The 12982-nt window shown below is 58.6% G+C and overlaps 1 protein-coding gene across 1 annotated transcript in view; it reads left to right on the top strand.

The window, feature by feature from the left end:
• ITPR2 (inositol 1,4,5-trisphosphate receptor type 2) overlaps positions 1-6313 on the top strand; it is a 317220-nt gene extending 310907 nt beyond the window's left edge. Inside the window, 2 exon segments of the mRNA XM_055118479.1 lie at positions 5409-5570; positions 5997-6313. Of these exon segments, the coding sequence (XP_054974454.1) occupies positions 5409-5570; positions 5997-6086 (252 nt within the window). The 3' untranslated portion in view covers positions 6087-6313.
• Positions 6314-12982: the final 6669 nt, after the last annotated feature.

Genomic DNA, 12982 nt, shown 5'->3' with positions numbered 1-12982 from the left:
TGGGCCCAGGGTCACCATGACTCTTGCTCTAGACTAGACTCGGGGGTTCGGAAGTTTCCAAGAGCAGTGGCAGAGCCATCTCCGCCTCCTCCTGCCTGGGGTGGCCCTGGGACGTGGCTTGGCAGTGTTCCTGGGTGGAAAAGTCAGGCTTGTGTGCGGTGTGTGGGGGACAGTCAGAGGGTGCCTGGTTCCCGGAAACCTCCGGACACAAAGATGGAGTTGTCTGTTCCTGGGCCCAGGGACGCCGCCACCACGCCGCCACGCTGGGAATTGCCTGGGATTCACGGGGAAGTTACCGTCTCTGCCAGCAGGGGTTGTGGTCACACACGCGCCCCCCCCCCCAAGGATCCCCCTCCCGAGTCTGGCCTCCGAGTGCTCCCACCTTTGGCTCACGAGGCGGGAGGGGCCGGCCTCCCTGGGGAGTGCTCCGAGGCCCCGGGACGGCCCCTGCTCCGTGTGAGTCGCCACCAGGAAACTGCAGCCACTGTGCACGGACGCTGCTGCGGGCCTGGCGCATCTCGCACTCCACCACAGTTTGGATGTGGGGCGTCTGCTCGTTACACTGTGAACGAGGACCCGGAGAGAGGCCAGCGGGGTGGGCACTGGCCTTGCGTGCAGCAGACCCCTTTGATCCCGGGCACCACACACGGCCCCCAAGCGCCACCAGGAGTCAGCCCTGAGCACAACCAGGTGTCACCGCAAGATCTAAATATCCCACATTTTTGAAAGTCACTTAAGTTTGAGGCGGACAGAAAGATCTTAACAGACGTAAAGATGAAGCCAAACCCACTAAAATCTTAGGAGAGGGAGAGAGAGAGAGAGGGAGAGAGGGGGAGAGAGAGAGAGGAGAGAGAGAGAGAGAGAGAGGGAGAGGGGGGAGAGAGAGGGAGGAGAGAGAGTAGAGAGAGACAGAGGGAGAGGGGAGGAGAGAGAGAGAGGGAGAGAGAGAGGGAGGAGAGAGTGAGAGTAGAGAGAGACAGAGGGAGAGAGTGGGAGAGAGAGGGGAGAGAGAGAGACAGAGGGAGAGAGGGAGAGACAGAGGGAGAGGGGAGAGAGTAGAGAGAGGGGGGGGAGAGAGGGAGGGGAGAGAGTAGAGAGGGAGAGGGGGAGAGAGAGAGACAGAGAGAGGGGGAGACAGAGGGAGGGGAGAGAGGGGAAGGGAGAGGCAGAGGCAGAGCGCGGGCTCTCCGCCTGCTCTGCCCGGCAGCCGTGGCCGCAGGGAGCCTGACGGGAGCCGAGGACACGGCCGAGGACACGCAGAGGCCCCGGGACCGAGAGCCTGGCTGCTCCGCTGGCAAACGCTCCTGTTTTCCACCACCGGGAGGACTTTTAAAGCCCCATAAATCCCGGCTGTCGGGCCCCGGGACCCGTGTGGCTCGGGCCGAGCCAGAGTGTGCTGGCGGCAGCCGCGCCGTGACCCGGGGCAGCCCCGGACACCGGCTGCTGAGGCACAAGTCACGGGAGGCCCTGAGGGCCCGACACCTTCTGCACGTGGGTCCTGGGGCAGCCGGGGCCCAGGGCCAGCAGGGAGGGCCACAGTCTGGAGTGGCCGTGGCCAGGGGCCGGGGCCAGCAGAGCGAGGACCACGGCCCCCTCCTGCCACCGTGGGCCAGGGCGGCAGCTCGCAGGACGCCGAGGGGGCGAGGTGCTCAGCAGGGCCAGCCTGGGAGGACCCGTGGCACTGTCCTGGGAAAGGGCCCAGTCCTTGACGTATGTCCGTGGCCACCCCTGAAGAGGAGTTGGGACGAACAACCCTGCCCGTGACTCCGGGCCCCGCCAACCTACCCACTTTCCCAGACACAAACTCCTCACGCTGCCAGTGCTCCCCGGTCCCCGGTTGGCAAATTCTCTGCAGAATTAGCCCCGAGAGACAACCGGGTCGTTAGAATAAATGCTGCTCCGTGCCCTCAAGACGCCAGGCCCTTCCTGCCCCTTGGCCTGGGGAGCCGCTGGCATAGGCTGGCAGGGGGCGCCTCTCTGCCACAAAGGGGACTCTGAGGACAAGGGGGAAAGAACAGCTGAAAAGGCGAAGTAGGCCAAGCCGAGAGCACTGCAGGGAGGAGTCTCCAGCTCCGGAGCAGGCTGCACGCGGCCCAGCCCGAGCCCAGCCCGGCCACTCAGAAAACACAAGAGCAGGACCGGCCCACACGGCCTCCGAGCCCTGACCCCAGACTGGCAAGCGCATCGACCACACACTTTCACTCCCGGTGAAATAAGGAAGCGGTTTCCTATTGGCTGAGCGGAGCCGGCATGCGGACAGTCACGTGTGACACGGCAAGACGCATGTGTGCAAGATGTCATGGGTGAAACCAGGCTGCTTTGTTAGACGGCGGGGCAGTGCCAAGTGGGCGGTGAGGCAGCGGCAGGCACTGCCCAGTGTCCACTTGAACCTGGACACCTCGCCCTCCTCTGGCTGAGTCTCCGGGCTGGGAGAGGCGGGGGGTAAGCCCGAGCCACGGTGACAAAGCACGGAGCAGCATTTATTCTAACGACCTGGTTGTCTCGGGGCTAATTCTGCAGAGAAGGGTGTCGATTCCGGGACATTTCTGAAGAAACGTGAGTTGTGAGGAGTTGTTACTACAGGGCTGGCTTTACCCATAACCAAGGCCGGGAGGGAAGAGTCAGTCTGGGCTCTCTGCTTCAGTGAGGGACACGCATTCAGCTCAGATTTCTTAAAATTAAGAAAACGGGCACCGGGGAGACATAAGGGACCCGTCTTGCCCGCAGTTGGCCCAAGCCTGGTCTGTGGCCCCGTCAGGAGTGACCCCTGAGCGCAGAGCCAGGAGTGAAAACCCCGAGCAATGTGGGGTGTGGCCCACACCTCTTCCCCCCAGTTCAGGAGAGAAACCGAACGATGAGCAGGGAGAGGGAGGCATGAAGAAAGGCAGGGGAGGGGGAGAGAGGAATGAGGAGCAAGAACAGAGACGGCCAGACGCGCTGGCAGCCAGAGAAGGGTCGAACCCTGGAGCGGGAGCTCGGGGCGGGGCAGGCCCAGGCCACCTGCGGGTGGTCCTGCTTCCCACCCCTGCGCCTCACATACCACATCCCCTCCCCGGTGCCCAGAGCCTGTCCCCGCGCCAGCCATGGGGTGGGGGGTGGGGAGAGCACGGCCGCCCCACCCGGGCCCACCCTGTTCCCCTTGGCAGGGCTCCTGGGGCACGCGGCTGTCGCCCTCGGAACACGGCCTGTTGCTTTTGGAAGCTGCAGCTGTTGCTGTTTTCTCTGCCTCCGTCTCCCCGCGTCACCTGTGCCCCTCCCCAGCCGCAGTCTGGAGAGACCCTCTCCGGGGCAGCGCCCGTCCCGCCCGGCTCTCCGCGTCACGCCGGCCCTGAGCGCCGCCTGCTGCCGTGTGGCCTTCTGCAGAGGACGCTCCTCCCAAGCAGACGGAGCCCCGGAGCCCCCCAGTGCCCCCGCAATATTCCAGCAGATGGAAGGCACCCCCCCCCCCCGCCGCCCGGAGTGTCACGGTCCAGACTGGCTCCGAGTCCCGGGTTTGATTTTCCACTCCGGGCCCACGTTCCGCCGTCTGACCCACAGCCTGACGCGGGCGGGTCGGGCTGGTGAGGTTCTGGCCAAATGCCCCGAGACGAGAATGTTCCCTGAGAAAATAAGGTTGTTGGATTGCATCTAGATACGGACTGGGAAAGGAGACAGACAGGCAGACAGGCAGACAGACAGACAGGGCGCCACAGGCAGGCTGTGGAAGGGGTCAGGTGCTTCAGGGTCACAGCACAGACCTGCCTCCGTCCTCTTGCCCTGCACTCGCGGCCACCCCCTGCCCCTCACCTCCTGGCCAGCTCTCCCAGGGACTCCCCGGGCCTCGGCCAGACTCTCGGCCCCTGGGAAGTGGGTCTCTGCCGGGGGCAGGAGGCGTCCCTCCCCGGGCCATGTGTCCGTGCCCGCCAGGGTCTGCTGCAGCTTCTCGCACTCGTGCCACAGGGCACAGAGGAGCGCAGGGGTGGCCTCCACCCTGATGGGCACTTCTAGAGACGGGGTCGTGCCAGGCCCCGCTGGACACTGGCCTGAGCCGCCCCTCGCCACCCTCCAGCGGGCAGCTGCTCTTGGGGACGCACAGTAGTGGCGGCTCACTGGAGCCGCTCCAGTCTCGATTCTGTGCGTGTGCCCTCCGTGTTTCACCAGCCCTTCGCTGCCATGGAGGGCCAGAGCTGTAGTCCAGGGGCGACCACAGCTGTGGTGGAACCACGCGAACTGCGAAGCTGGACGGCTGAGTCTGGGCAGACCGGGGCAGCACTGGGGGTCTCTCCCTCACCCGGCCCTGAGCGGGAAGACGCTGACCAGGAGGGCGCTGCCAGCGAGGCCAGAGGGGGCAGCTTCGAGCAGTGGAGACCTGTCCACACGGCCAGCATGGTCCAGCCCGAACACGTGGGGACAATGACATTTACCTCACAGGCATTTGGAGGGCTGGAAAATACATTGTCTGTATCTGTGTAATGTCCACGAGTCCCTGGTTCAGGGCATCCGGTCAACAACCATGTCTCCACTAGGATGCCAGGGGAAAGCTCTCTCTCTCTCTCTCTCTCTCTCTCTCTCTCTCTCTCACACACACACACACACACACACATTCACAGGCTTCATACTTACACATTCACACACACATACTCTCACACTGACACATTCACACACATATGCTCTCAATTACCACACACACATACTCTCATGCTACCACACACATGGACACATGTACTCTCACACTACCACACCCATTCACACACATAACTCTCACACTACTGCATATTCAATTCCTTCACTACCACACATTCACACACACATATATTCACACTACCACTTATATACTCTCACATTACCATACACACATACTCTCATACTACCACATACTCACACTACTACACACCCATTTGCGTACTCATAGACACACACTCTGACTCATACATACACTCACATCCACACACATCTTCATACAAACCAATATGCATTCACACACATTCACACACGCTCTCTATTTCTCTCTCTCTGTCTCTCTCTCTCTCTCTCTCTCTCACACACACACACACACACACACTCACACACTTTGCCTCAAAAAAAAAAAAAAACAGAAGTGGTACCAACGATTGCCCTCAGGGGAAGTCAGTGACCCTTCACCCCACTAGCGGGTGCGGCCCCCAGACCCTGCCCTCCCACTTCCCGCTGCCCTGGGCAGGGCTAGGCCTGCCTCAGGGAAGTGAGAAGTGACCCCTGCAGGGGTGGCAGCTGAGGCACGCCCAGGACCACCCGTGTGCTGGGGCAGGGTTCTCTGCGCCCCCGGCCTCGGCACCCCAGGCTGTGGCCCCCACAGAGCCCTACAGGAGGCCCCAGAGCCGCACCTCATGCCGCCCTCCACCCCCCCCCCCCGGAAGTGCCCTGTGACTGAGCCCCTTGTGTGCTTGCAGGAGAAGAACCTGGACTGGTTCCCCCGGATGCGCGCCATGTCCCTGGTGAGCGGCGAGGGCGACAGTGAGCAGAACGAGATCCGGAGCCTGCAGGAGAAGCTCGAGGCCACCATGAGCCTGGTCAGGCAGCTGTCCGGGCAGCTGGCCGAGCTCAAGGAACAGGTCGGTGCCTCGCGGGCCGGGCCGTGCCGGGGGGTCACTCCCGGGGCAAGGCTGGGGCACCCGTGGGTGGGTGCCGCGGCGGAAGCCTCGCAACACCCATTGTCCCCCCGCGGGCCGTGCCACCCCTCTGTGGGGCGGAGGACAAAGCGAGCAGCCATGCCCAGGGCTTTGGGGCGCCGCTGGCTGGCAGGGCCCTTTGCTGCCCCTGGAGCAGTTACCGAGCCCCTGGCAAGGCGGCGCGGAACGCCCCTCGGGCTCCCTGGCCACCGCGGGAAGCAGAGCCGCCGTGGGGCCCGGTGTGCAGGCCGAGTGGCCGCCTGCTCGCTCGTCCCGGGCAAACGCGCCCGCTGGTGCTTGTGCACGGGCGCCGGGCCCGCGGCAGGTGTGGGGCCCTGGGCTCACCTCCTCTCCTCTCTCGGCCCCCAGATGACAGAGCAGAGGAAGAACAAGCAGCGGCTGGGCTTCCTGGGGTCCAGCTCGCACCATGTGAACCATCACGTGCCGCCCCCACACTGAGCAGCCGCCCGCCCGCCCGCCCGCCCAGGCAGCCGCGCAGCCAGGAGTGAACGGCGCCTATTGTTGGGGACTTCAAAACAACCGAGCGCCCGGGCGTCGGGTGCCTGAGCCCAGAGAACAATTTCCGACTGTTTCCCCCTGGCTGAGAAGCCCCGGCTTGAAGTGCAGCCGCTAGGAAGCAGATCCGCCTCTCCAAGGCCGCGTGGAGACCCCCTCTGGGAAGGGCAGCAGGGCTGCGGGGAGGGCAGGTGGAGCAGGACCCCAACACTTACCCGGCTGTGGGGTCCCGCACTGGCTGGAGTTTCTTCCTTCCCGACACCCCGGGTCGTGCATGACCCCAGAGGGGCTGATTAGACTCAAGTGACCGAGCGTGGCCAGGGGAGTAACTGCAAAGACTGAAGCGAGCGACGCAAAGGAAAGGTTCCGACTTCCAAACAGCTGTCACAGGACAGCTTCCTCGTGGGTGACAAGTGACACTGTGTGAAGGAGCCCTTGGGTGCTCAGGCTGCGTGCGGGGGTGCTGCGGGGTCCCACACCCCCAGGGGCCGGGCACGCAGAGCACAGCAGGGGCGTCCTATAGAGTTTGTCAGAAGACTAAAGGGTAGTGCCGGCAGGGCGGAGCTTGCACAGACCTGAGGAGAAGCACCTGGATTCACGTTTGTTCAGCCCCAGGAACCGGGTAGTTTTTTTTTTTTTAATCCTGTTCCTACAGCTGGGGTGGGGGGGGGGCAGGGGGGGTTATTGAAGAAATTGATACCTCGAGAAAACGCAGCATTTGAACTGCTGGTTTTACACTGCCTCGTGAGCACTGTGACTATGCTAGGGTGACCATGGTCTCCTCGCCGGCAGCCTGGGTACGAGAGGAGGTGACCAGAGCTCCCGACGTGCTCCTGTTCTCACACTAGACGCCGCGTTGCAGGGCGGTGCGTGGGGAGGTTTGGGGGGTGCCACACGCCTCGGGGGGAGGCACCGCCACAGGACGCCCCTGTGACCTCTGCCCTCCACCCCGAAGAGCAAAGGAAACTCCCCAGGTCTTCTCCCCAGCCACCGCCGTCACTGCTTACGGTCCAGTGGGATTCTAAAGCCTTTGCTGCGGTCGTTTTTAAACCTTCTGGACTGTTCTAACAGAGCTCACGCTACTGGCTCACCTTACGTCGAAGGGAAAGGGTGCCCAGTCCCGTCCTCCTCCTGGTCACGATGCAGACTCGGGGCAGAGTGTGAAGCCCAGAGCAACAGGAGTTTCTAGGGAGTCGGCTGGGGGACCCCGTTCCTTTCCTCACGCTAAGAATTCTGGCTGCAGGACCCTGAGCCCCGGATGCTGAGAGACCGGGGTAGGCCACGGCCTGCAGCGCGGAACGCTGAACCCACAGGGATTCAGGGACTGTGGGAAATCCCTCGGTCACTCGGTCACCTATGTTCCCCCTCAGGATTTCAGATCACACTATCTGCCAGGAATGGTCTGACGATCCTGCCAGCCGCCAACAGCAGGTGCTTCTTTAGCCACAAGCCCCCGCTGCCGCGTCGGTGCTAGCACCAGAGCCATAGCACAATGCATACAGCACTTGGCTCGCACTGGCCCAGTGCGGGGCCAGCCCAGCCCCGGCGGGAGCGGGGGATGCCCGAGCGCCGAGCCAGGAGGTTCTGCCTGGCAGGCAGGGGAGAGAGAAGTGGGAGATGCTGGCCACACTCGGCACGGGGAGGGCAGGTCTCTGCGCCCCTGGCTGGCCGCTCCCCTGCAGAGTAAGCCCCGGGCCAGCAGTCAGGACCCACTGCCCCCTCACCCTCACAGCTCAGCCCTCTCAGGAAGCAGCCCAAGGTGGGACAGAGGCTCCTTGGGCTCAGTCACTATGGAAACGCCCCCAGCTCCTGCTGCTCTCTTTACTACCTAGATACTTAAGGATTATAAAGCAGAATAAAAATATAAGCAAACAACAACAACCTTTTTTTTTTTTTAAAGGGCACTTTCCCAGCTGTCAGGTTCCTGCTGGAGAATAATGGGGAAGCTTGACATTTGATATGGAATTTATATTATATGTGTCTGTTAATGCAACTGGAATATTTGATTGAGGTGTCAATTAACATCCTCATATTTATATAGTGATGTTACAATAAATGCAATCATTGTTGATTCTGATGTAAAGGGAAATGTTTTCCTATTTAGTTATTAAAATCCATATTGGTTTAAAAGTATCAGTTTCTGCTGAATGTAATTTTTATTCCCTTACCAGATACATCCTGAGGTTCGAGACTTTAATGCTTCCTAAATTAAAATACCATTTTAGATGAAAAATGTTTGTATCCAACAAGACGATAAAACTAACAGATGAATTGTATGTTTAAATTTCATTTTTTTCCCACCCTCTAAATCTTTCAGAAGTTTGTTTTCTTGCACATTAAAATTTTTCTGTTGGTGACAAGGATGTGACTCTGAGTGGATTGTGGATACTCACAGGGAGGTCACTGACCCATCAGGAGAAACTTCTGTCCGTCTTCTCGGTCCACACTGTCCTTGTGCTCCTTTCGTCCCCCCATCTAATCACTAAGCTAGCACAGAGGGCCACGCCCCGCTGGGAGGGAAATCCCACCTTGGAATCGGCACGGAAGGAGGAAGCAGGAAGCCTCACTCAGCACAGGATGAGCAAATGGGCTTGCCCTCGGGCCTAACACATGTAGACCGACTGATCTAAGCATGACCTAAGGCACTCCAGATAGAGAGGCCGGGAAGCACGTGGAGCCCCGGGCCGGGTGCCAGGTGCTGCGTGCAGTGGGTCAGTGCTACAGGAGAGACACAGGCTGGCCAGCAGGGCACCCTTGGGAAGCACCAGGCTCCCTCAGCGGGGGCTGGAGCAGGAGGGGTCCCTTTGCGAGGGTGGGGAGGGAAGGAGCTGTCTGACAGCCCGTGTTTTGGAAATGCCTCAGTCACTCATTTGCTGACTGAGAAAAACGTTGACAGAGCTGCCCCCAGTAGAAGCAAACCAGGCCACCAAAAGCCACCAGAGGGGCAAAGGTGCTTGTGAACTCGGGAAATCTGGAGAAAAATTTCAACCAGAACATTCGAGAGATGAGTAACTGATGCCCCAGCCCAGCCAGGAGCCCTTTTCCCCTGCTGCCGAGGGTCTAGGTTTGCCTCCACAGACACGGGTCCAACAGGACGACAAGACCAGAGAAAGAGGTTTGTTCCTAATCCGAGGAGTGGTGTGACTTTGTGTTTGCAGTAAGCTGGTTTGTTGAGGAAGAGGCTGCTGGAGGTGAGAGACGCGGCCTCACGGAGAAGGAAATTTGAGCCCTAACACCGCGTTTCTCAGCCATGGTGGGTGCCCAGGATATTCCAGCGGGATACAGGTGAAAATCATGTAAGTGGGGGACCGCAGCATGAGACCAGGGGCCAACGGGTAGGATGGGGGGCGCAGGAAGGAACTAAGGGGGCTGTGGTGAGAAACGGTTGGAGCAGCTGAAAGTGGGCGCCCCCCTGGTGAGCACTAAGGAGACATTCTGTACCCAGAGCTGGGATTTCAGTTGCCCCCCAAACTTTGATGGGGGCGTCATTGTTTTGCCAGTTTGCAAAGCGTGAGCTCACAATCCAGAAACGAGAACAGCCACCGATACTGAGGATGCGGCCCGCCCTGGGAGTCAGCAGATCCCTCGCCGACCAACACCTCCGGGTATGCCATGGTGCTTGGTACCCAGCATGGGCTCAGCGGGCACTGGGTATCATCTTCCTGGCCCCTTACACCTAGAGTTCCCAGTGACAGTGGACCCTGAAGGTGACACCAGCCTCAGGACAGCTGAACAGGAGTACCTGGCATTTTGGCTCCTGCGGGCATTTCGGGGGGGGGGGCGGGAGTGGGGTGTCATAGTTCCTCGCAGTGGGGCAAGAGTTGCTTTGCTTGGTTTGAGACTCAGAGGGAAGGTTGCAGGGAGAAACCTCAAGTTGAGTGCAGGGCAGAGGGCACATGTGGGGTGCGCTGGGCTGCCCGAGAGTCACCCGCGTGGGCCGGGCACCGCGGGACTTGGAGGAAGTCTTCAAGCACAACCGCATCCACCAGTCTGGGGCACTCGGCCTCCCCACTGTCACTCAGAGGGCCCAGGCCAGATCTGATGCACAGGCAACTTTCAGAGAAACACAGATTCATTGTTGGACTCGGTTCGGCTCAATTTAACAGAAAATCTTGGTTTCATGCCTTCGGTTCGGATTCCCCTAGCCCGTCCCTTTGAACTCCACCTCTTGGGGGTGAAACCAGCCCCCACCCGAGCTTCCTCCCTGGAGCAGCTTCCCCCGCAGTCCGCAGCAGCGCGTCCTTTCAAAGCTCCCCTCCCCTCGAATCTGTTTGCAGGAGAAAAGCTTTGGGGCCCGCTCCCTGATCTAAGGGCTGTGCTTTGAGTTTTGTTTTTATCATTGTCTCCACTTTGGACAATCTGCCTTTCTGCATCCCACCAGCTGCACCTTCTCTTTCAGTGCGGATCAAATGCTGCTTTGTGAGCCGGGTCTTCTCAGCTGGTCTGTCAAAAGTTGTGCAGCCACAATACCTTAAAATGTGACCTTGCTTTCTACCAAATTTTAATGTATGACTATCAGCTGGGGCTTTATCAAGGAGGCAGAATCACGGTGGGGACGTGGAGTGAGGGATCTATTTTAGGAATCTGACTGGGCCGTTGTGGTGGAGAGCTGTGATGAACGCCAGGGACAGCTGGTTTGCTGTGTCTGCCTCGGTGGGCCCGGGGTCACTGAGTCAGTGAGCTGGCCGTCAGGAAGAAAAGCTGCAGAGGACGGAGGGCGAGCAGACAGGAACCCATTAGGCCAAGTGAAATGTGCTGCTGGCCGCGCCCCCCTCCCACCCGCACAGCCCCTGTGACCTCCAAAGAGCAGCAGATGCCTTTCACACGGAACAGCATGTGAGCCCAGGGGAACTGGACCGACGTGGCCAGCGGCTGCCCGCACCTCCGCTGTGAGCCTGGAAGGAGAAGGCGCCACCTACTTCTGCCTGACAGTGGCTGCCGGTTCACTTCACCTGCCTGAGCCCATAAGGATCCTCCCCTGACTCACCTGTGGAGGAGGAAACAAAGCCAGGGACTGGGCAATGGCTGACACACAACCCTGACACACAGTCCACAGAAGTAGGAGCTGCGGGGGATCCCGGGCCAGCAACACGGGGGTCCAGTGCCGAGGCACGGAATGTAAGACTGTACTAGGCCGAGGTTATCTACTCATGAAACGAAAGGAAGGGGAGAGAATCCCTCCTGAGGTCTACGGGAATTTATAACCCTCAACGGGATTCTGGGACACGGGGAACCACAGCGACAACGCCACTCTGCAGGATGGGCCTTGGCCTGGCTGACAGCCATGCACCTTTCCTCTGCCCACACAGAAGACACGCTGGCCGTGCCCACAGTAGCCGAGCGGAGACGGCTTGTTCCAGCCAACGCACTATGAGTGCAGTCAACAAGCTGAGAGGGCCCAGAGCCCTCAGGACGTCCAGGCCGTGGCCTCCTGCTTGCATCAGGAAGGCCCAAGGACAGACCTGAATCCCTGAGCACCCTCTTCCAAAGAAACTCCCCGGGGGAGCCGTGATAGGAGTGAGACAGCACACGTGGCCTTGGTGGGGAATCAACAGTGCTGTTAGGCCACAGAAATGTAAGGCTTGTCACCCCACCCCTACCCCACCCTACATACCCCTGGTTGTCATTAAATACTGGTTTAATGTACTGTGTGCTTCAGTCAGCCTTACTAATCCAGGCATCCATAGGACATGCCAGAAAACTCACCCAAAGATACAATTCCTAAAACTGAGAGGCCGCTAAGTGTGGTCACTCGACCTCGTACCTCTTCATCCTCAGCAATGGAAAACAAATTATCTAATGCTTCCTTTTCAGCAGGTCTGACTTTAGGGGAGAGACTCTCCAAACAATAATAGTGAGTTTTGTTGAAATATTGTATGCAATTAAAATGAAAGTAAAGTGAAATTTATTAGTTACACAGGCGGGGGGGGGCTTAGGGTGGGGGGGCTAGGGGCGTGGGGGGGTTTGGGGTGTGAGGAGGCGGGGTGGAGCTATACTGGGATTCTTTGTGGTGGAATATGAGCACTGGTGAAGGGATGGGTATTCGAGCATTGTATAACTGAGATTTAAACCTGAAAACTTTGTAACTTTCCACATGGTGACTCAATAAAAAATTAAAAAAAAAAAAGATACCATTCCTGGGATTTACTGATCTGAAGAAAATATTGAAAAAAAAAGTTATATGGGCAAAGAATCAGCATAATTAAACAATGATCTCAGTCCAAACTCCAGTAATTTGGGTCAGTTTAAAAACACGTGACTGGACCGTAAGATGAAATGTTATGAAATATATGAGGACTGTGTAAAAGAAAGCAATATCTGGATGCAAACATGTGCACGAGGAACTACAGTACCAGTCTGCTTCTCAAAAAGGCTTGAACAGAATACACCATGGGATTTGTGGTATTTTGACTTTAGGGTCGTACACTTCCCCTTTTAAAGATTATACTTATTTTCAGTTGTTTTAATTTAAGAACAATTTTCTTTCTTTTTTTCCTTTATTAGGACCACACTCTCCAGTGCTCAGGGATCACCCCTGTCAGTGCTCAGGGGACCATATATGGTGCCAGGGATAAAACTTGCAAGGGCAAATACTTTACCCACTGTCCTCTCTCTATACCCTAAAACTTTGTTTGTTTATTCTGGGGTCACGTTCCAGTGGTACTCAACTTAGTCTTGGTTCTGTGCTCAATAATCACTCCTGGTGGGCTCAGGGGACCATATGGAGTGCCAGGGATCAAGCCTGGGTTGGCCATGTGCAAGGCAAGTGCTCTTCCCACTGTGCTATCACCCCAGCCCTGTCCTGAAACATTCTTAAAGCAGGAAGTTGAGGACCGGAG

Source organism: Sorex araneus, chromosome 10 (assembly GCF_027595985.1).
Source record: "Sorex araneus isolate mSorAra2 chromosome 10, mSorAra2.pri, whole genome shotgun sequence".
In the NCBI taxonomy this organism is placed as follows: Eukaryota; Metazoa; Chordata; class Mammalia; order Eulipotyphla; family Soricidae; genus Sorex; species Sorex araneus.
The sequence above is the reverse complement of the archived record's forward strand: the minus strand, read 5'-3'. Positions and strand labels throughout refer to the sequence as shown.